The sequence below is a fragment of the Salmo salar genome, chromosome 16, assembly GCF_965601325.2.
Source record: "Salmo salar chromosome 16, fSalSal1, whole genome shotgun sequence".
Classification (NCBI taxonomy): Eukaryota; Metazoa; Chordata; class Actinopteri; order Salmoniformes; family Salmonidae; genus Salmo; species Salmo salar.
The window spans coordinates 86,871,856-86,893,561 of NC_138306.1; the positions used below are offsets into that span (position 1 = coordinate 86,871,856).

The 21,706-nt window shown below is 43.8% G+C and overlaps 1 protein-coding gene across 1 annotated transcript in view; it reads left to right on the forward strand.

Moving 5' to 3' along the window:
* Positions 1-6,646: 6,646 nt before the first annotated feature.
* The window catches only part of LOC100169857 (uncharacterized), a 37,046-nt gene continuing 21,986 nt past the window's right edge, over positions 6,647-21,706 (forward strand). Inside the window, exons 1-3 of the mRNA XM_082963130.1 lie at positions 6,647-7,292; positions 7,510-7,631; positions 11,443-11,539. Of these exons, the coding sequence (XP_082819256.1) occupies positions 7,281-7,292; positions 7,510-7,631; positions 11,443-11,539 (231 nt within the window). The 5' untranslated portion in view covers positions 6,647-7,280. The remainder of the gene's footprint in view (positions 7,293-7,509; positions 7,632-11,442; positions 11,540-21,706) is intronic.

A 21,706-nucleotide genomic window follows, 5' to 3' on the forward strand; every position in this document is an offset into this window, starting at 1 on the left:
CCCCGACCAACCACCCTCCTTTTGTTTTGGCCTTAAGTAACTTTCTGTCTTAAATAACTATACTAAGCGTAACATACCATACTCATTTGAATGTCCCAGATTTAGAAAAAGAAAAAGCCATATATCAGACTGGCCAATAAAAAGAAAAGATTAAGATGGGCAAAATAACACAAACACTGGACTAGAAGACCAGCATCCCAGAGTCACCTCTTCACTGTTGATGTTGAGACTGGTGTTTTGTGGCCCCTATTTAATGAAGCTGCCAGTTGAGGACTTGTGAGGGGTCTGTTTCTCAAACTAGACACTCTAATGTACTTGTCCTCTTGCTCAGTTGTGCACCGGGACCTCCCAATCCTCTTTCTATTCTGGTTAGAGCCAGTTTGCGCTGTTCTGTGAAGGGAGTAGTACACAGTGATGTACGAGATCTTCAATTTCTTGGCAATTGATCGCATAGAATAGCCGTCATTTCTAAGAACAGGAATAAACTGACGAATTTCAGAAGAAAGTTCTTTGTTACTGGCCATTTTGAGCCTGTAATCGAACCCACAAATGCTGATGTTCCAGATACTCAACTAGTCTAAAGGCCAGCTGCATACTGGACCCTATTCCAACTAAACTACTGAAAGAGCTGCTTCCTGTGCTTGGCCCTCCTATGTTGAACATAATAAACGTCTCTCTATCCACCGGATGTGTACCAAACTCACTAAAAAAGCCTCTTGAAAAAGCCAAACCTTGACCCAGAAAATATAAAAAACTATCGGCCTATATCGAATCTTCCATTCCTCTCAAAAATGTTCGAAAAAGCTGTTGCGCAGCAACTCACTGCCTTCCTGAAGACAAACAATGTATACGAAACGCTTCAGTCTGGTTTTAGACCCCATCATAGCACTGAGACTGCACTTGTGAAGGTGGTAAATGACCTTTTAATGATGTCAGATCGAGGCTCTGCATCTGTCCTCGTGCTCCTAGATCTTAGTGCTGTTTTTGATACCATCGATCACCACATTCTTTTGGAGAGATTGGAAACCCAAATTGGTCTACACGGACAAGTTCTGGCCTGGTTTAGATCTTATCTGTCGGAAAGATATCAGTTTGTCTCTGTGAATGGTTTGTCCTCTGACAAATCAACTGTAAATTTCGGTGTTCCTCAAGGTTCCGTTTTAGGACCACTATTGTTTTCACTATATATTTTACCTCTTGGGGATGTCATTCAAAAACATAATGTTACATTTCACTGCTATGCGGATGACACACAGCTGTACATTTCAATGAAACGTGGTGAAGCCTTGTAATGATCGTCTGAAAGAGGGGACCAAGATGCAGTGTGGCAAGTGGTCATAATTTATTATAAATGACGAAACACTTAAAGAAACAAAAACGAAAGCCAACAGTTCTGTCAGGTGAAAAACACAAAACAACTACCCACAAAACCCCAAAGGAAAACAGGCTGCCTAAGTATGGCTCCCAATCAGCGACAACGATGTACAGCTGTCCCTGACTGAGAGCCATACCAGGCCAAAACAAAGAAATACAAAAACATAGAAAAAAGGACATAGAATGCCCACCCAAATCACACCCTGATCAAACCTAAATAGAGACATAAAAAGGCTCTCTCAGGTCAGGGTGTGACAAGCCCCAAAATTGCCCTCGCTAGAAGCCTGTGTTTCAGACATAAGGAAGTGGATGGCTGCAAACGTTCTACTTTTAAACTCGGACAAAACAGAGATGCTTGTTCTAGGTCCCAAGAAACAAAGAGATCTTCTGTTAAATCTGACAATTAATCTTGATGGTTGTACAGTCGTCTCAAATAAAACTGTGAAGGACATCGGCGTTACTCTGGACCCTGATCTCTCTTTTGAAGAACATATCAAGACTGTTTCAAGGGCAGCTTTTTTCCATCTACGTAACATTGCAAAAATCGGAAACTTTCTGTCCACAAATGATGCAGAAAAATCAATCCATGCTTTTGTTACTTCTAGGTTGGACTACTGCAATGCTCTACTTTCCGGCTACCCGGATAAAGCACTAAATAAACTTCAGTTAGTGCTAAATACGGTTGCTAGAATCCTGACTAGAACCAAAAAATTTGATCATATTACTCCAGTGTTAGCCTCCCTACACTGGCTTCCTGTTAAGGCAAGGGCTGATTTCAAGGTTTTACTGCTAACCTACAAAGCATTACATGGGCTTGCTCCTACCTATCTTTCCGATTTGGTCCTGCCGTACATACCTACACGTACGCTACGGTCACAAGACGCAGGCCTCCTAATTGTCCCTTGAATTTCTAAGTAAACAGCTGGAGGCAGGGCTTTTTCCTATAGAGCTCCATTTTTATGGAATAGTCTGCCTACCCATGTGAGAGATGCAGACTCGGTCTCAACCTTTAAGTTTTACTGAAGACTCATCTCTTCAGTGGGTCCTATGATTGAGTGTAGTCTGGCCCAGGAGTGTGAAGGTGAATGGAAAGGCTCTGGAGCAACGAACCACCCTTGCTGTCTCTGCCTGGCCGGTTCCCCTCTCTCCACTGGGATTCTCTACCTCTAACCCTATTACAAGGGCTGAGTCACTGAGTTATTGGTGTTCTTCCATGCCGTCCCTAGGAGGGGTGCGTCACTTGAGTGGGTTGTAGGTTAGGTTAGCACTGACGTGGTCTTCCTGTCTGGGTTGGCGCCCCCCCTTGGGTTGTGCCGTGGCGGAGATCTTTGTGGGCTATACTCGGCCTTGTCTCAGGATGGTAAGTTGGTGGTTGAAGATATCCCTCTAGTGGTGTGGGGGCTGTGCTTTGGCAAAGTGGGTGGGGTTATATCCTTCCTGTTTGGCCCTGTCCGGGGGTATCATCGGATGGGGCCACAGTGTCTCCTGACCCCTCCTGTCTCAGCCTCCAGTATTTATGCTGCAGTTGTTTATGTGTCGGGGGGCTAGGGTCAGTCTGTTGTATCTGGAGTATTTCTCCTGTCTTATCCGGTGTCCTGTGTGAATTTAAGTATGCTCTCTCTAATTCTCTCTTCTCTCTTTCTCTCTTTCTTCTCTTTCTTTCTTTCTTTCTTTCTTTCTTTCTTTCTTTCTTTCTTTCTTTCTTTCTTTCTCTCTCTCGGAGGACCTGAGCCCTAGGACCATGCCTCAGGACTACCTGACATGATGACTCCTTGCTGTCCCCAGTCCACCTGGCCGTGCTGCTGTTCCAGTTTCAACTGTTCTGCCTGCGGCTATGGAACCCTGACCTGTTCACCGGACGGGCTACCTGTCCCAGACCTGCTGTTTTCAACTCTCTAGAGACAGCAGGAGCGGTAGAGATAATCTCAATGATCGGCTATGAAAAGCCAACTGACATTTACTCTTGAGGTGCTGACTTGTTGCACCCTCGACAACTACTGTGATTATTATTATTTGACCATGCTGGTCATTTATGAACATTTTAACATCTTGGCCATGTTCTGTTATAATCTCCACCCGGCACAGCCAGAAGAGGACTGGCCACCCCTCATAGCCTGGTTCCTCTCTAGGTTTCTTCCTAGGTTTTGGCCTTTCTAGGGAGTTTTTCCTAGCCACCGTGCTTCTACACCTGCATTGCTTGCTGTTTGGGGTTTTAGGCTGGGTTTCTCTACAGCACTTTGAGATATCAGCTGATGTAAGAAGGGCTATATAAATACATTTGATTTGATTTGATATTCCTTCTTTAAATCAGCACAACACTTTCCAGCTGTGCTAACATAATTGCAAACGAGTTTTCTAATGATCAATTAGCCTTTTAAAATGATAAACTTGGATTAGCTAACACAACGTGTCATTGGAACACAGGAGTGATGGTTGCTGATAATGGGCCTCTGTACGCCTATGTAGATATTCCATAACAAATCTGCCATTTCCAGCTACAATAGTCATTTACAACGTTAACAATGTCTACACTGTATTTCGGATCAATTTGATGTTATTTTAATGAACAAAACATTTGCTTTTCTTTAAAAAATAAGGACATTTCTAAGTGATCCCAAACTGTTGAACAGTAGTGTAAGTATCTTACACAGACACACACAGACACACACACCGTGAATGGTCAACATGATCAAGTTAATCTGGGAGAACCTCATATTTTCAGTTGACTTCACAGAGGAAGCTGTGATTGTGATGTGATTTCCTCTACAGGGTCATCATCTCAGTTCCCCTCTCTGTTCCCCTTTCTAGGCTTTCCCATGGAGGTGAAGGACCATGTCTCTGTATTGTGTTAGTGAGGCAGTGTGTTATTGTGTTTGTATGTGTTAGTGTATGTGCACGTGTGTTCACTCACCTGTATGCATAAACCTTTTATTGTTTAAATCAACATCCCTAATCTTCAATTCTGTACGTTAATTCAGCCACCACCTGTACCTTTAATGATCTAGAACTTCAAAGGCTTCTGCTTTTTTAACATCCCACTTCTGGAAATAACAATGCACTCTACTTTCAAACAGCCAACGTCTAGTTACTAAAGGGATGCATTTCAATGTGTAAACAACTCTAATCGAGCATCATGTCAATAGATGTTTTGAGAAAGCTCGGTCAACCAAAAACATGTTGTCTTTCATGGGATCACTTCAACAGCCATCTCTATTGTGATGTACAGTTGAAGTCGGAAGTTTACATACACCTTAGCCAAATACATTTAAACTCCGTTTTTTACAATTCCTGATATTAAATCTAGTAAAAATTCCCTGTCTTAGGTCAGTTAGGATCACCACTTTATTTTAAGAATGTGAAATGTCAGAATAATAGAGAGAATGATTTATTTCATCACATTCCCAGTGGGTCAGAAGTTTACATACACTCAATTAGTATTTGGTAGCATTGCCTTTAAATTGTTTAACTTGGGTCAAATGTTTTGGGTAGTCTTCCATGAGCTTCCCACAATAAGTTGGGTTAATTTTGGCCCATTCCTCCTGACAGAGCATGTGTAACTGAGTCGGGTTTGTAGGCATCCTTGCTCACACACACTTTTTCAGTTCTGCCCACAAATTTTCTATGGGATTGAGTTCAGGGCTTTGTGATGGCCACTCCAATACCTTGACTTTGTTGTCATTAAGCCATTTTGCCACAACTTTGGAAGTATGCTTGGGGTCATTGTCCATTTGGAAGACCCATTTGCGACCAAGCTTTAACTTCCTGACTGATGTCTTGATGTTGCTTCAATATATCCACATAATTTCCCCTCATGATGCCATCTATTTTGTGAAGTGCACCAGTCCCTCCTGCAGCAAAGCACCCCCACAACATGATGCTGCCACCCCCGTGCTTCACGGTTGGGATGGTGTTCTTCAGCTTGCAAGCCTCCCCCCTTTTTCCTTCAAACATAACAATGGTCATTATGGCCAAACAGTTCATCAGACCAGAGGACATTTCTCCAAAAAGTACGATCTTTGTCCCCATGTGCAGTTGTAAACCATAGTCTGGCTTTTTCATTTCTAGGAGACAGAACGCGTCTCCTTCCTGAGCGATATGACAGCTGCGTGGTCCCGTGGTGTTTATACTTGCATACTATTGTTTGTACAGATGAACGTGGTACCTTCAGGCATTTGGAAATTGCTCCCAAGGATGAACCAGACTTGTGGAGGTCTACAATTCTTTTTCTGAGGTCTTGGTTGATTTATTTTGATTTTCCCATGATGTCAAGCAAAGAGGCACTGAGTTTGAAGGTAGGCCTTGAAATACATCCACACGTACACCTCTAATTGACTCAAATGATGTCAATTAGCCTATCAGAAGCTTCTAAAGCCATGACGTCATCTGTCTGTTAACAATTGTTGGAAAAATTACTTGTGTTATGCACAAAGTAGATGTCCTAACCGATTTGCCAAAACTATAGTTTGTTAACAAGAAATTTGTGGAGTGGTTGAAAAACGAGTTTTAATGACTCCAACCTAAGTGTATGTAAACTTCCGACTTCAGCTGTATGTAGTGAGTAATTTCTTCCTGTTGCAACAGAGAGCTGCTTCCAGGTCTGTGTGTGCTGTCTTGCCAAACAATGACCATATGAGTTGGCCTGACGGCACAAAGTGATCAGGGACCAGGATAACAAGGAACTACCGAAGCCACAGATCTGTGTGTGGTGATGATGTTGATGCCATGTCATACCTGGAAAGCCAACATTTTCTACACAGGACAAGGCAGGAGTTTAATGAGTGGATAGCTAGTACACAAGCAGACTGTGAATGGTCCATTTAAAACTCAAACAGCTGTGTTCTTGTAATCTATTGTTTTTCCATTTTACAACTCATGACCAGTTCCTCGTTCTGCAGAAGATCCTCTTTTGGCAAAATAATAGTCCCTCTTGTGTGAGTGTACCTACTTCCTCTCTGGCTGCTCGGGTCACATGATGCAGAAGTGCCTGGTCAACCCTCCTATACAAATCTATTTAAGTCAGGACTTGTGGCACTGCCCACACACTACCAGTGGGAAGACTGCCTACATACTACCAGTAGGAAGACTGCTAACACTCACTACCAGTGGGAAGACTGCCTACATACTACCAGTGGGAAGACTGCTAACACTCACTACCAGTGGGAAGACTGCCTACATACTACCAGTAGGAAGACTGCTAACACTCACTACCAGTGGGAAGACTGCCTACATACTACCAGTAGGAAGACTGCTAACCCTCACTACCAGTGGGAAGACTGCCTACATACTACCAGTAGGAAGACTGCTAACACTCACTACCAGTGGGAAGACTGCCTACATACTACCAGTAGGAAGACTGCTAACACTCACTACCAGTGGGAAGACTGCCTACATACTACCAGTAGGAAGACTGCTAACACTCACTACCAGTGGGAAGACTGCCTACATACTACCAGTAGGAAGACTGCTAACACTCACTACCAGTGGGAAGACTGCCTACATACTACCAGTAGGAAGACTGCTAACACTCACTACCAGTGGGAAGACTGCCTACATACTACCAGTAGGAAGACTGCTAACACTCACTACCAGTGGGAAGACTGCCTACATACTACCAGTAGGAAGACTGCTAACACTCACTACCAGTGGGAAGACTGCCTACATACTACCAGTAGGAAGACTGCTAACACTCACTACCAGTGGGAAGACTGCCTACATACTACCAGTAGGAAGACTGCTAACACTCACTACCAGTGGGAAGACTGCCTACATACTACCAGTGGGAAGACTGCTAACACTCACTACCAGTGGGAAGACTGCCTACATACTACCAGTAGGAAGACTGCTAACACTCACTACCAGTGGGAAGACTGCCTACATACTACCAGTGGGGAGACCTAGACAAGGATATGGATATCAAAGTAAGTGATATGACTGCATCACTTCCCTTCAAGTTTATGTTGTAGTTTTCTCTTTGAATTGTAACAAAGTAGGGTAGTAGAAATGTGAGGGATCAGGGATATGATCTTTGGTCTTTTCAACAATGTATACAGTAGTAGTCGTCATGTGGAGGCTAAGGCTTTGTTTTCAACCATGTATGGTAATGTGAGTTGCTATTTTTTCCATTCCGGTCCATAGGATTCACCTGTGAAGGGAGGTATCTCTATTCTTCACACAGAGGAGGATGGGAAACACCACTATGAAGTGGAGAAGATCCTAAAATTCAAGAAAGGAGAACAAGGAGGAGGAGCCTTCGCCAGGTAACCTCTGATAACCTCTCTGTTTATCTGTGAAGAATTTGAATATACTGTAGGTTGAAACCTTTTAAGGATAGAGGAGTTGAGACATTTTAGGGGGAAACAATAGGGACTTCCCATAGTAAAACTCCTTTATGATGTAAATAAATAGTTTTTGATCTAATGTCAGGGGTGAGGTCACAGAGTTATTTAATTTGGTAATTCCACCCCTGAATGTCATAAAAAGCGAGTCTGTGTAGATTGAACCACACAGACCCCCGTGGTTCAATCTACACAGACCCCCGTGGTTCAATCTACACAGACCCCCGTGGTTCAATCTACACAGACCCCCGTGGTTCAATCTACACAGACCCCCGTGGTTCAATCTCCACAGACCCCCGTGGTTCAATCTCCACAGACCCCCGTGGTTCAATCTACACAGACCCCCGTGGTTCAATCTACACAGACCCCCGTGGTTCAATCTACACAGACCCCCGTGGTTCAATCTACACAGACCCCCGTGGTTCAATCTCCACAGACCCCCGTGGTTCAATCTACACAGACCCCCGTGGTTCAATCTACACAGACCCCCGTGGTTCAATCTACACAGACCCCCGTGGTTCAATCTACACAGACCCCCGTGGTTCAATCTCCACAGATTGAAGCTGTATTGTTTTTCTCCAGGTCTGTGTAGATTGAACCACGGGGGTCTGTGTAGATTGAACCACGGGGTCTGTGCAGCGCCAAATTAAGAAATCATAGGCCCCAGGGCTTTTTTTTTTTTTTAGAGAGATCCCCTTTTAAAAATCTGCCTTTTAAAAATGCATTTCATGTAATTCTACATAATTTACATGCCAGAAGACATTAGCTGAATCTTTTTTAATACCACACAAATGACCGAAATGACTGGCTGCTCTGACAAACTGAGATCAATCTGGTCTTGAATTCAAGCAAACAATAGCCCCGGCCAATGAAGCAACACATGTAACAGATGTAAATCGTACTCTCCTTGCGTTGTGTTTTGTCCAAATAAATAACATCAGCCACTGGTCCCAGTTGAGCATAATTTATTTCTGTTGCTGTTATTAAATAGGAAACATCACGTTAGTTGTGCAGGGCTTAACGATATTGATGGCTGTCGATGGCAAAATCTGTAGCATGAAGACAACTGTGTTAGCAGTGGGCTTATGTGACCATTACATCGGTGTATGCTAGCTAACACACTTATTTACAGCAATCATATGCCAAAGCACATCCCAGAAAGCCCCTCAATCCCTAACAGGTACCATATACCCACACATGTATAAATCAGTAACGTACAGCAAACTTTTACACATTGTAAAAAATAGAAAATAGAAAACCGTATTCAGAACGTGATCTACCCCTTGCATCACATTTTCATACAGGGAAGACCTGACGTTCGCGATCTCCCCTATCTGCAAGCGGGGCCAATCACAACACGCCTTATTGTCATCAGAGTTGAACCAACCAATAAGAATGCTTGAACATTAAATACACCTTTCTTTAGAGGCAAGAGGAAACATAATCAACCCTGTTACATACACAGATTGTACAATATTTGGAGGCAATGTACAGTATATATATATCATAGGCTACAGTAGGCTGCTAAATACAATTTCCAGTGGCACACTGACTTTCCTAATGATGAAGATGAAGCCATAGGCTACTCACGGTGATGACCGATGCGCTCGTCGTAGCAAAAGCCTATCTCAAGATGAGCTACACATTGGGTGTTGTTGAGTAAATATTGTTCTATTGGTTCTACAGAGAGATGAGTCTTCTCTTTTCAGCACTTCTCTTTTCATTTGCTTTCCAAACTGTACATTTTTCACGCAATATTATATTTTGAAATCTGCAAAAGGCAAACCGACAGCTGGAACCAAACATGGCAGTTCCCATTCAAGTCAGGACTGGCATCCATTCCTAGTGTACCCATGAGTTTAACAGTCAAATTGCCAGGGTAAGAGGTTACAAAATCCTTCTATGGATAGTATGTCTATGGCAACAATCTGTAGCCTATAGTTGGCTACAAATTACATGTTATGGTGTCAGGTGCAATTTCCTGACATGGTTTAGGTCCACTTGTAGAATCTATGCCAAGGTGCATTGAAGCTGTTCTGGCAGCTCGTGGTGGCACAACAACCTTCAAGACATTTTGTTGGTGTTTCCTTTATTTTGGCAGACACCTGTATGTGCTTGTGATAAAACTTCATTCACAGTTATATTTTTATAAACTATTGATTTTCGGTCGCTAAATCTCTGGTGTATTTTGAACATTGAGATCGGGCTCTGGTGGTTGGATAAAAAAATATTTTTAAAACGATAATAATACAAAAATGTCATACCGACATATTGACCAGTCACATTTATTGATTATGCAGTTTATTGTAATTGTTTTATTGATCAGTTACCCAATCAAGGCAGGGCACCCACAGTTACCCACGTGGGCCCGCTGCCTCCTCTCCTTCCCCCCATCTGATGATTAGCAGAGCGGCAGCAGGCAGTCTACACTCATTGAGATTCCTCCTGTGGTTGGCAGTTGCGATGAAAAAACATAATATACAGTGCTCAAAAAAATAAAGGGAACACTTAAACAACACAATGTAACTCCAAGTCAATCACACTTCTGTGAAATCAAACTGTCCACTTAGGAAGCAACACTGATTGACAATAAATTTCACATGCTGTTGTGCAAATGGAATAGACAACAGATGGAAATTATAGGCAATTAGCAAGACACCCCCAATAAAGGAGTGGTTCTGCAGGTGGTGACCACAGGCCACTTCTCAGTTCCTATGCTTCCTGGCTGATGTTTTGGTCACTTTTGAATGCTGGCGGTGCTTTCACTCTAGTGGTAGCATGAGACGGAGTCTACAACACCAAGATTGGCAAATTCGCCACTGGCGCCCTGTGCTCTTCACAGATGAAAGCAGGTTCACACTGAGCACATGTGACAGATGTGACAGAGTCTGGAGACGCCGTGGAGAACGTTCTGCTGCCTGCAACATCCTCCAGCATGACCGGTTTGGCGGTGGGTCAGTCATGGTGTGGGTTGGCATTTCTTTGGGGGGCCGCACAGCCCTCCATGTGCCCGCCAGAGGTAGCCTGACTGCCATTAGGTACCGAGATGAGATCCTCAGACCCCTTGTGAGACCATATGCTGGTGCGGTTGGCCCTGGGTTCCTCCTAATGCAAGACAATGCTAGACCTCATGTGGCTGGAGTGTGTCAGCAGTTCCTGCAAGAGGAAGGCATTGATGCTATGGACTGGCCCGCCCGTTCCCCAGACCTGAATCCAATTGAGCACATCTGGGACATCATGTCTCGCTCCATCCACCAACGCCACGTTGCACCACAGACTGTCCAGGAGTTGGCGGATCCTTTAGTCCAGGTCTGGGAGGAGATCCCTCAGGAGACCATCCGCCACCTCATCAGGAGCATGCCCAGGCGTTGTAGGGTGGTCATACAGGCACGTGGAGGCCACACACACTACTGAGCCTCATTTTGACTTGTTTTAAGGACATTACATCAAAGTTGGATCAGCCTGTAGTGTGGTTTTCCACTTTAATTTTGAGTGTGACTCCAAATCCAGACCTCCATGGGTTGATAAATTGGATTTCCATTGATTATTTTTGTGTGATTTTGTTGTCAGCACATTCAACTATGTAAAGAAAAAAGTATTTAATAAGATTATTTCATTCATTCAGATCTAGGATGTGTTATTTTAGTGTTCCCTTTATTTTTTTGAGCAGTGTATATATACATATAATATATACATATAATATATACAGGTATGTGGTGTTGTTGTTCCTCAGAGAAGGAGATAAGCTCCTGACGATCAATGGAGTGGACCTACAGGATCTATCCCCAGAGGCCTTCGCCAAGATTCTGACGGAAGGAAACCCCATGTTGGTGAGTGATATAGCTGGAGGAGAGTTCTTATATTACTTCACTCTCTTAATGGGTTGCATGTTTCATCACAATATTGTTTTGAACTAATGCCCAACTGAGCATTCTACTAAAATGTATCGTCAATGAGCACTGATTAAGATTTCATCAAAAGTGCGTTACAGTGGCTTAGAAATACAATGCCATTCAAAAGGATGCAAATAATTAGTAGCAAAACCTTTTGTCCTCATTTTGATGTCGCCAGATTGACTTTAGATGCAGTATAATGTTAGCTAAAATTGAGGTAGCTGCCGTTAGCATTGCTAACTATTTTTGACGAACTTTGCTAGATGACAACATTGCCATCTGTCTAAAGTAAATTTGATGACATGCTGACAAAGTTGTTTCCTACTAAATATTTGACTCGTTTAGCAATGTCATCTTATTTCCAGGCACTATAGTGTATTTTAGACTAAACAGCCGTACCCTCACCCAGAATGACGGGGCTTATCACGACTTTAGGGCACCACTATTACGCCACCGGTCAGGGTTGCCAGGTCAGGCCCAAATGGATTACTCAAAACCTGCCCACAAGGCCTAAAAACTAGCCAAATTGTTTGTTTTTTCGCAGCAAGAAAGGAGTTGGCACATTTAGCCAATAAACCATTTTTCAATAACGTTATCGAGTGAATATCGACTTAACTTCTAAAGACTTAAGAAGCAAAATTCTGTTTTCCATCAAAATAATAATTATTGTGAACTAATGACTAGCTAAGGAATTTTAATATCAAATCCAACTTTATTTGTTACATGTGATGGGTGGGTGTTGCTATGGTGACCAGTGAGCTGAGATAAGGTGGGCATTTAGCTAGCAAAGATCTATAGATGACCTGGTGCCAGTGGGTTTGGCGACGAATATGTAGCGAGGACCAGCCAACGAGAGCATGCAGGGGTGGGTAGTATATGGGGCTTTGGTGACAAAACGGATGGCACTGTGATAGACTGCATCCAATTTCCTGAGTAGAGTGTTGGAGGCTATTTTGTAAATGACATCGACGAAGTCGAGGATCGGTAGGATAGTCAGTTTTACGAGGGTATGTTTGGCAGCATGAGTGAAGGAGGCTTTGTTGCGAAATAGGAAGCCGATTCTAGATGTAACTTTGGATTGGAGATGCTTAATGTGAGTCTGGAAGGAGAGTTTACAGTCTAGCCAGACACTTAGGTATTTATAGTTGTCCACATATTCTAAGTCAGAACCGTCCAGAGTAGTGATGCTAGTCGGGGGTGCGGGCCGCGATCGGTTGACGAGCATGCATTTCGTTTTACTAGCATTTAAGGGCAGCTGGAGGCCACGGAAGGAGTGTTGTATGGCGTTGAAGCTCGTTTGGAGGTTTGTTAACCTCTCTAGGGGAGGTGGGACGAAATCGTCCCACACTATTCAACAGCCAGTGACAAATCAGAGCGCCAAATTTAAAACCACAAAATGTCATAATTCAAAGTTCTCAAACATAGGACTATTTTACACCATTTTATAGAGACACTTCTCCTGAATCGAACCACGTTGTCCGATTTCCAAAAGGCTTTACAGCGAAAGCAAAACATTAGATTATGTTAGGAGAGTACATAGACACAAAAAAAACACACAGCCATTTCCAAGCAACTAGCATGCATCACAAATACCCAAACCACAGCTAAATGCAGCACTAACCTTTGATGATCTTCATCAGATGACACTCCTAGGACATTATGTTATACAATACATGCATGTTTTGTTCAATCAAGTTCATATTTATATAAAAAACCAGCTTTTTACATTAGCATGTGATGTTCAGAACTTCCGGTGAATTTACTAAATTACTCACGATAAACGTTGACAGAATACATAACAATTATTTTAAGAATTATAGATACAGAACTCCTTTATGCAATCGCTATGTCCGATTTTAAAATAGCTTTTCGGCGAAAGCACATTTTGCAATATTCTGAGTACATAGCTCGGCCATCACGGCTAGCTAATTTGACACCCACCAAGTTTGGGACAACCTAAACTCAGAATTACCATTAGAAAAATTGGATTACATTTGCTGTTCTGCGTCAGAATGCACTCCCAGGACTTCTACTTCAACAACAAATGTTGTTTTGGTTCCAAATAATCCATAGTTATATCCAAATACCGCCGTTTTGTTTGTGCGTTCAGGTCACTATCCGAAGGGTAACGCGCGAGCGCATTTCGTGACAAAGAAAATCAAAATATTACATTACCGTACTTAGAAGCATGTCAAACGCTGTTTAAAATCAATTTTTATGCTACTTTTCTCATAAAATAGCGATAATATTCCAACCGGGCAACGTTGTATTCATTCAGAGAGAGAAAGAAAAACATGGAGAAGTCTCGTGAATGCGCATCTCAGTCTCACTGTCCCCAGGCTGACCACTCACAAACAGAGCTGTTGTACTTTGCCCAGAGACAGCAGACACCCCATTCCACTTTCTGGCGGCTTTAGAGAGCCATTGGAAGCCTTAGAAAGTGTCACGTTACAGCACAGATGCTGTATTTTTGATAGAGATGCAACAGAAGGACAACAAATTGTCAGACAGGGCACTTCCTGTATGGAATCTTCTCAGGTTTTGGCCTGCCATATGAGTTCTGTTATACACAGACACCATTCAAACAGTTTTAGAAACGTTAGAGTGTTTTCTATCCAAATCTACTAATTATATGCATATTCTAGTTTCTGGGCAGGAGTAGTAACCAGATTAAATCGGGTACGTTTTTTTATCCGGCCGTGAAAATACTGCCTCCTATACCACAACAGGTTAACAGTGTCCAAAGAAGGGCCAGATGTATACAGAATGGTGTCGTCTGCGTAGAGGTGGATCAAAGAATCACCCGCACCAAGAGTGACATCATTGATATATACAGAGAAAAGAGTCAGCCCGAGAATTGAACCCTGTGGCACCCCCATAGACTGCCAGAGGTCCAGACAACAGGCCCTCCGATTTGACACACTGAACTCTATCTGAGAAGTAGTTAGTGAACCAGGCGAGAAGTAGTTAGTGAACCTGTAGCGCCTTACGGTCAGATGCCGAGCAGTTGCCATACCAGGCGGTGATGCAACCGGTCAGGATGCTCTCGATGGTGCGGCTGTAGAACTTTTTGAGGATCTGGGGACCCATGCCAAATCTTTTCAGTCTCCTGAGGGGGAAAAGGTTTTGTCGTGCCCTCTTCATGACTGTCTTGGTGTGTTTGGACCATGATAGTTCGTTGGTGATATGGACACCAAGGAACATGAACTCTCGACCTTCTCCACTACAGCCCCTTCAATGTTATTGGGGGCCTGTTCGGCCCTCCTTTTCCTGTAGTCCACGATCAGCTCCTTTGTCTTTCTCACATTGAGGGAGAGGTTGTTGTCCTGGCACCACACTGCCAGTTCTGACCTCCTCCCTATAGGCTCCCTCATCGTTGTCGGTGATCAGGCCTACCACTGTTGTCGTCAGTAAACTTAATGATGGTGTTGAAGTTGTGTTTGGCCACGCAATCGTGGGTGAACAGGGAGTACAGGAGGGGACTAAGTACACACCCCTGAGTGTTGAGGATCAGTGTGGGAGATGTTGTTGCCTAACCTTACCACCTGGGGGCAGCCCATCAGGAAGTCCAGGATCCAGTTACAGAGGGAGGTGTTTAGTCCTTAGCTTAGTGATGAGCTTCGTGGGCACTATGGTTTTGAATGCTGAGCTGTAGTCAATGAACAGCATTCTCACATAGGTGTTCCTTTTGTCCAGGTGGGAAAGGGCAGTGTTGAGTGCGACTGAGATTGCGTCATCTGTGGATCTGTTAGGGCGGTATGTGAATTGGAGTGGGTCTAGGGTATCTGGGAGGATGCTGTTGATGTGAGCCATGACCAGCCTTTCAAAGCACTTCATTGCTACGGGGCGGTAATCATTTAGGCAGGTTACCTTCGCTTCCTTGGGCACAGGGACTATGGTGGTCTGCTTGAAACATGTAGGTATGACAGACTGGTCAGGGAGAGGTTGAAAGTATCAGTGAAGACACTTGCCAACATGCTTTGAGTACACGTCCTGGTAATCCGTCTGACCTGCGGCTTTGTGAATGTTGACCTGTTTAAAGGTCTAGCTCACATCAGCTACCGAGAGCGTTATCACACAGTTATCCAGAACAGCTGGTGCTCTCGTGCATGCTTCAGTGTTGCTTACCTCGAAGCGGGCATAAAAGGCATTTAGCTTGTCTGGTAGGCTCGCCGTCACTGGGCAGCCCGTGTCTGGGTTTCCCTTTGTAGTCCGTAATAGTTTTCAAGCCCTGCCACATCCGACGAGCGTCAGAGCCGGTGTAGTAGGATTCAATCTTAATCCTGTATTGACGCTTTGCTTGTTTGATGGTTCGTCTGAGGGCATAGTGGAATTTCTTATAAGCGTCTAGATTAGTGTCCCGCTCGTTGAAAGCGGCAGCTCTAGCCTTTAGCTCGATGCGGATGTTGCCTGTAATCCATGGCTTCTGGTTGGGGTATGTACGTACAGTCACTGTGGGGACGACGTCGTCGATGTACTTATTGATGAAACCGATGACTGAGGTGGTATACTCCTCAACGCCAATGGATGAATCCCGGAACATATTCCAGTCTGTGCTAGCAAAACAGTCCTGTAGCATCCGCACCATCTGACCACTTCCGTATTGAGCGAGTCACTGGTACTTCCTGCTTTAGTTTTTGCTTGTAAAGCAGGAATCAGGAGGATATAATTATGGTCAGATTTGCCAAATGGAGGGCTGGGGAGAGCTTTGTATGCATCTGTGTGTGGAGTAAAGTTGGGCTAGAGTTTTATTTTATTTTAAAAATATATATATTTTTTTGCCTCCCTCTGGTTGTACATGTGACATGCTGGTAAAAATTTGGTAAAACTGATTTAAGTTTGCCTACATTAAAGTTCCCGGCCACTAGGAGCGCCACTTCTGGATGAGCATTTCCTTGTTTGCTTATGGCCTTATAGATTTGGTTGAGTGCGGTCTTAGTGCCAGCATCGGTCTGTGGTGATAAATAGATGGCTACGAATAATATAGATGAGAACTCTCTTGGTAGATAGTGTGGTCTACAGCTTATCATAAGGTACTCTACCTCAGGCGAGCAATACCTCAAGACTTCTTGAATATTAGACATCGCGCACCAGCTGTTATTGACAAAAAGACACACCCCCACCCCTTGTCTTACCAGACGTAGCTTCTCTGTTCTGCCGGTGCATGGAAAATTCCGCCAGCGCTATATTGATATTACAGTTTTTATAGTGCTGTTGGTAGGATAAACGTAATCGTAGATCATTCATTTTATTTTCCAATGATTACATGTTAGCAAGTAGAACGCATTACAGTGAGAGTTTACTCGCTCGGCCTACGGATTCTCAGAAGGCAGGCCGATCTGCACCCTCTTTTCCTCTGTCTTTTCTAAACGCAAATAACGGGGATTTGGGCCTGTTCCCGGAAAAGCAGTATATCCTTCTCGTTGGACTCGTTAAAAGAAAAAGCTTCTTCCAGTTCGTGGTGAGTAATCGCTGTTCTGATGTCCAGAAGTTATTTTTGGTCATAAGAGATGGTAGCAGCAACATTATGTACAAAATAAGTTAAAACAAAATAAGTTACAAACAACGCAAAAAAACGAACAAAATAGCACGGTTGGTTAGGAGCATGTAAAACGTTCGCCATCCTCTTCTGCACCATCTTATATGTTGCAAGAGAAAAGATCATTTGCCCTTATTAAACTTCAATAAACGAAGGTTAGGCTATCTTCTGGAAAATGTGCCTGATGTTAAGACTACAAACCATTATAAATGGCTTATTTGCAAGATTGACTTGTCATTTCAATCAGCGTAGGCTAGGCCTACTGACTAAAATCCAGGTTTATGATTGTAATTCAACTTTGGCATGGTTTGGTTAGCTAGATGCAGGTAGCCTATAGCCCCTGATAGGCCTACATCTAATTTCAGATAGCCTACAGTAGCCTCGACAAGATGTAACATAAACGATTTAGCAGCTTGCTTAGTTCAAATTGACAGACTAATTCATTCAACATGAATATCGAGACGATTTCAAGGTAATAAGTACTTCCGTTGCCGAATAGGCTACTGAGGATGGGGTCGTAATTTCAATCATTGAACCAAATGTGAACAATATGCTTGTCAACAACAGCCAGTGTTTTTATTTATTTGCCTGTAGTCTGACTGACTGTTACCTTCAATCTAATCAATTCCAACAAACAACTGATTGGCAATTGTGTTAGCACTGTGATCATGATCACAATTGATAACATCCAATTTCATTAACTTAACATGGCCAGTCATAATTGTACAATAACATAAGGCTATAACAACAATACACTGAAGTTATAATATAGCCTATTTATTAAATAAAGTGGTGTAAAAATAATTTAAAGTATTAAGTAGTTTTTTAGGGTATCTGTACATTACTATTTATGTTTTTGACAACTTTTACTTCACTACATTCCTTTAAAAAAGAAGGTACTTTTACACCATATATTTTCCCTGACAAAAATACTCGTTACATTTTGAAAAATTGAAAAATTGTCCAATTCAGCATATAATAATATAAATAGCTATTCATGTTTATTTTTCCCCATTGGAAACATCCTTTACTCAGCACTTTGTTGAAGCACCTTTGGTAGCCATTACAGCCTCAAGTCTTCTTGGGTATAACTCTACAAGCTTGGCACACCTGTATTTGGGGAGTTTCTCCCATTCTTCTTTGCAGATCCTCTCAAGCTCTGTCAGGTTTGATGGGGAGCGTCGCTGCACAGCTACAGTTGAAGTCGGAAGTTTACATACACTTAGGTTGGAGTCATTAAAACTTGTTTTTCAACCACTCCACACATTTCTTGTTAACAAACTATAGTTTTGGCAAGTTGGTTAGGACATCTACTTTGTGTATGACACAAGTAATTTTTCCAACAATTGCTTACAGACAGATTATTTCACTTATAATTCACTGTATCTCAATTCCAGTGGGTCAGAAGTTTACATACACTAAGTTGACTGTGCCTTTAAACAGCTTGGAAAATTCCAGAAAATTATATCATGGCTTTAGAAGCTTCTGATAGGCTAATTGACATCATTTGAGTCAATTGGAGGTGTACGTGTGGATGTATTTCAAGGCCTAACTTCAAACTCAGTGCCTCTGCTTGACATCATGGGAAAATCAAAAGAAATCAGCCAAGACCTCAGAAAAAGAATTGTAGACCTCCACAAGTCTGGTTCATCCTTGGGAGCAATTTCCAAACGCCTGAAGGTACCACGTTCAGCTGTACAAAAAATAGAACGCAAGTATAAACACCATGGGACCACGCCGCCGTCATACCGCTCAGGAAGGAGACGCGTTCTGTCTCCTAGAGATGAGCGTACTTTGGTGCGAAAAGTGCAAATCAATCCCAGAACAACAGCAAAGGACCTTGTGAAGATGCTGGAGGAAACAGGTACAAAAGTATCTATATCCACAGTAAAATGAGTCCTATATCGACATAACCTGAAAGGCCGCTCAGCAAGGAAGAAGCCACTACTCCAGAACCGCCATAAAAAAGCCAGACTACGGTTTGCAACTGCACATGGGGACAAAGATCGTACTTTTTGGAGAAATGTCCTCTGGTCTGATGAAACAGAAATATAACTATTTGGCTATAATGACCATCATTATGTTTGGAGGAAAAAGGGGGAGGCTTGCAAGCCGGAGAACACTATCCCAACCGTGAAGCACGGGGGTGGCAGCATCATGTTGTGGGGGTGCTTTGCTGCAGGAGGGACAGGTGCATTTCACAAAATAGATGGCATCATGAGGCAGGAAATGTATGTGGATATATTGAAGCAACATCTCAAGACATCAGTCAGGAAGTTAAAGCTTGGTCACAAATGGGTCTTTCAAATGGACAATGACCCCAAGCATACTTCCAAAGTTGTGGCAAAATGGCTTAAGGACATCAAAGCCAAGGAATTGGAGTGGCCATCACAAAGCCATGACCTCAATCCCATAGAAAATGTGTAGGCAGAACTGAAAAAGTGTGTGTGAGCAAGGATGCCTACAAACCTGACTCAGTTACACCAGCTCTGTCAGGAGGAATGGGCCAAAATTCACCCAACTTATTGTGGAAGGCTATGTGAAACGTTTGACCCAAGTTAAACAATTTAAAGGCAATGCTACCAAATACTAATTGAGTGTATGTACATTTCTGACCCACTGGGAATGTGATGAAAGAAATAAAAGCTGAAATAAATCATTCTCTCTACTATTCTGACATTTCACATTCTAAAAATAAAGTGGTGATCCTAACTGACCTAAGACAGGGAATTTTTACTGGGATTTTAATGTCAGCAATTGTGAAAAACTGAGTTTAAATGTACTTAGCTAAGGTGTATGTAAACTTCCGACTTCAACTGTATCAAGAGAACGTCCCTGGTCATCCCTAATGCCTCTGATCTGTCAGACTCACTAAACACACATGCTTCATTTCTGAATGATGTCTGAGTGTTGGAGATAGCCCCTGGCTATCCAGACATAAAAAACAAATTGATTTGCAATGGCTCCAGTGATATTGTCATTTCAACGTATTTATTGTATAAAATGGTAGGCTTGTCACGCCCTGACCTTAGAGCCGTTTTATTTCTCTATTTGGTTAGGTGTGATGTGGGGTGGGCATTCTATGTTTATTTCTTAGTTTTTGGCTGAGTATGGTTCCTAATCAGAGGCAGCTAGCTGTCTATCATTGTCTCTGATTGGGAATCATACTTAGGCATCCCTTTTTCCACCTGTGATTGTGGGATCTTGTTTTTGTGTAGCTGCCTGTGAGCAGCCCAGAGCATCACGTTTCGTTTTTCTTCTGTTTTGTTGTTTTGGTGAGTTTCATTAAAAGATGTTGAATTCCATGCACGCTGCGCCTTGGTTTATTTATGATTGGGAGTTTGAAGATGGCGAACGTGACAGAAGATCCCACCACAAAAAGACCAAGTAGCGTGCGCCTACGGTGAAGACGAGTTGGACATGGGAGGACATCCTGGACGGCAAAGGATCCTGGACGTGGGAGGAGATCCAGGCCGGAAAGGATCGCCTCCCATGGGAACAAGTGGAAGCAGCGAGGGAGGAACAGCGACAAGATCGGGAGTCATGGCAACGACGGAAGCCCGAGAGGCAGATCCCCCAATTTTTGGGGGGCAGGGGGGGGCACACGGAGACATAGGCGGAGTCAGGGTTGAGACCTGAGCCAACTCCCCGTGCTTACTGTGGGGAGCGTGTGACCAGTCAGGCACCGTGTTATGCAGTAATGCGCACCGTATCTCGAGTGCGCATTCACAGCCCGGTGCGCTCATTGCCTGCGCCCTGCATTTGCCGGGCTAAAGTGAGCATTCAGCCAGGACGGGTTGTGCCAGCTCAGCGCTCCTGGTCTCCAGTACACCTCCTCGGTCCAGGATATCCTGCGCCAGCTCTACGCACTGTGTCGCCAGTGCGCCTTCACAGCCCAGTTTGTCCTGTGCCAGCGCCCCGCACTTGCCGGGCTAAAGTGAGCATCCAGCCAGGTCGGGTTGTGCCAGCCCTACGCTCCAGACCTCCAGTGCGCCTCCACGGCCCAGTATATCCTGTGCCAGCCCCACGCACCGGTCTCCAGTTCGTCTCCCCAGTCCGGTGAGACCTGTTCCGGCTCCACGTACAAAGCCTCCAGTGATGATCCATGGCACGAAGCCTCCAGTGATGATCCATGGCACAAAGCCTCCAGTGATGATCCATGGCACGAAGCCTCCAGTGATGATCCATGGCCCGGAGCCTGTAGTGATGATCCATGGAGGTCCGGAACCTCCTGAGACGGCCAGCAGCCCGGAACCTCCTGAGACGGCCAGCAGCCCGGAACCTCCTGAGACAGCCCGCAGCCCGGAACCTCCTGAGATGGCCCGGAACCTCTTGAGACGGCCCGCAGTTTAGAGCCTCCAGCGGGGGTTCCCAGTTCGGAGCTTCCGGCGATGATCCACGATATGGTTACACAAAAGCAGAGGGATCAGAGGGCGGAGCGGGGGGGGGGGGGGGGGGGGGGTACTGTTCCGCCCTGACCTGAGAGAGAGGGTTTGTTTCTCTATGTGGTTAGGTCAGGGTGTGTTGTTTTTCTGTGATCTTGTTTTTGTGTAGCTGCCTGTGAG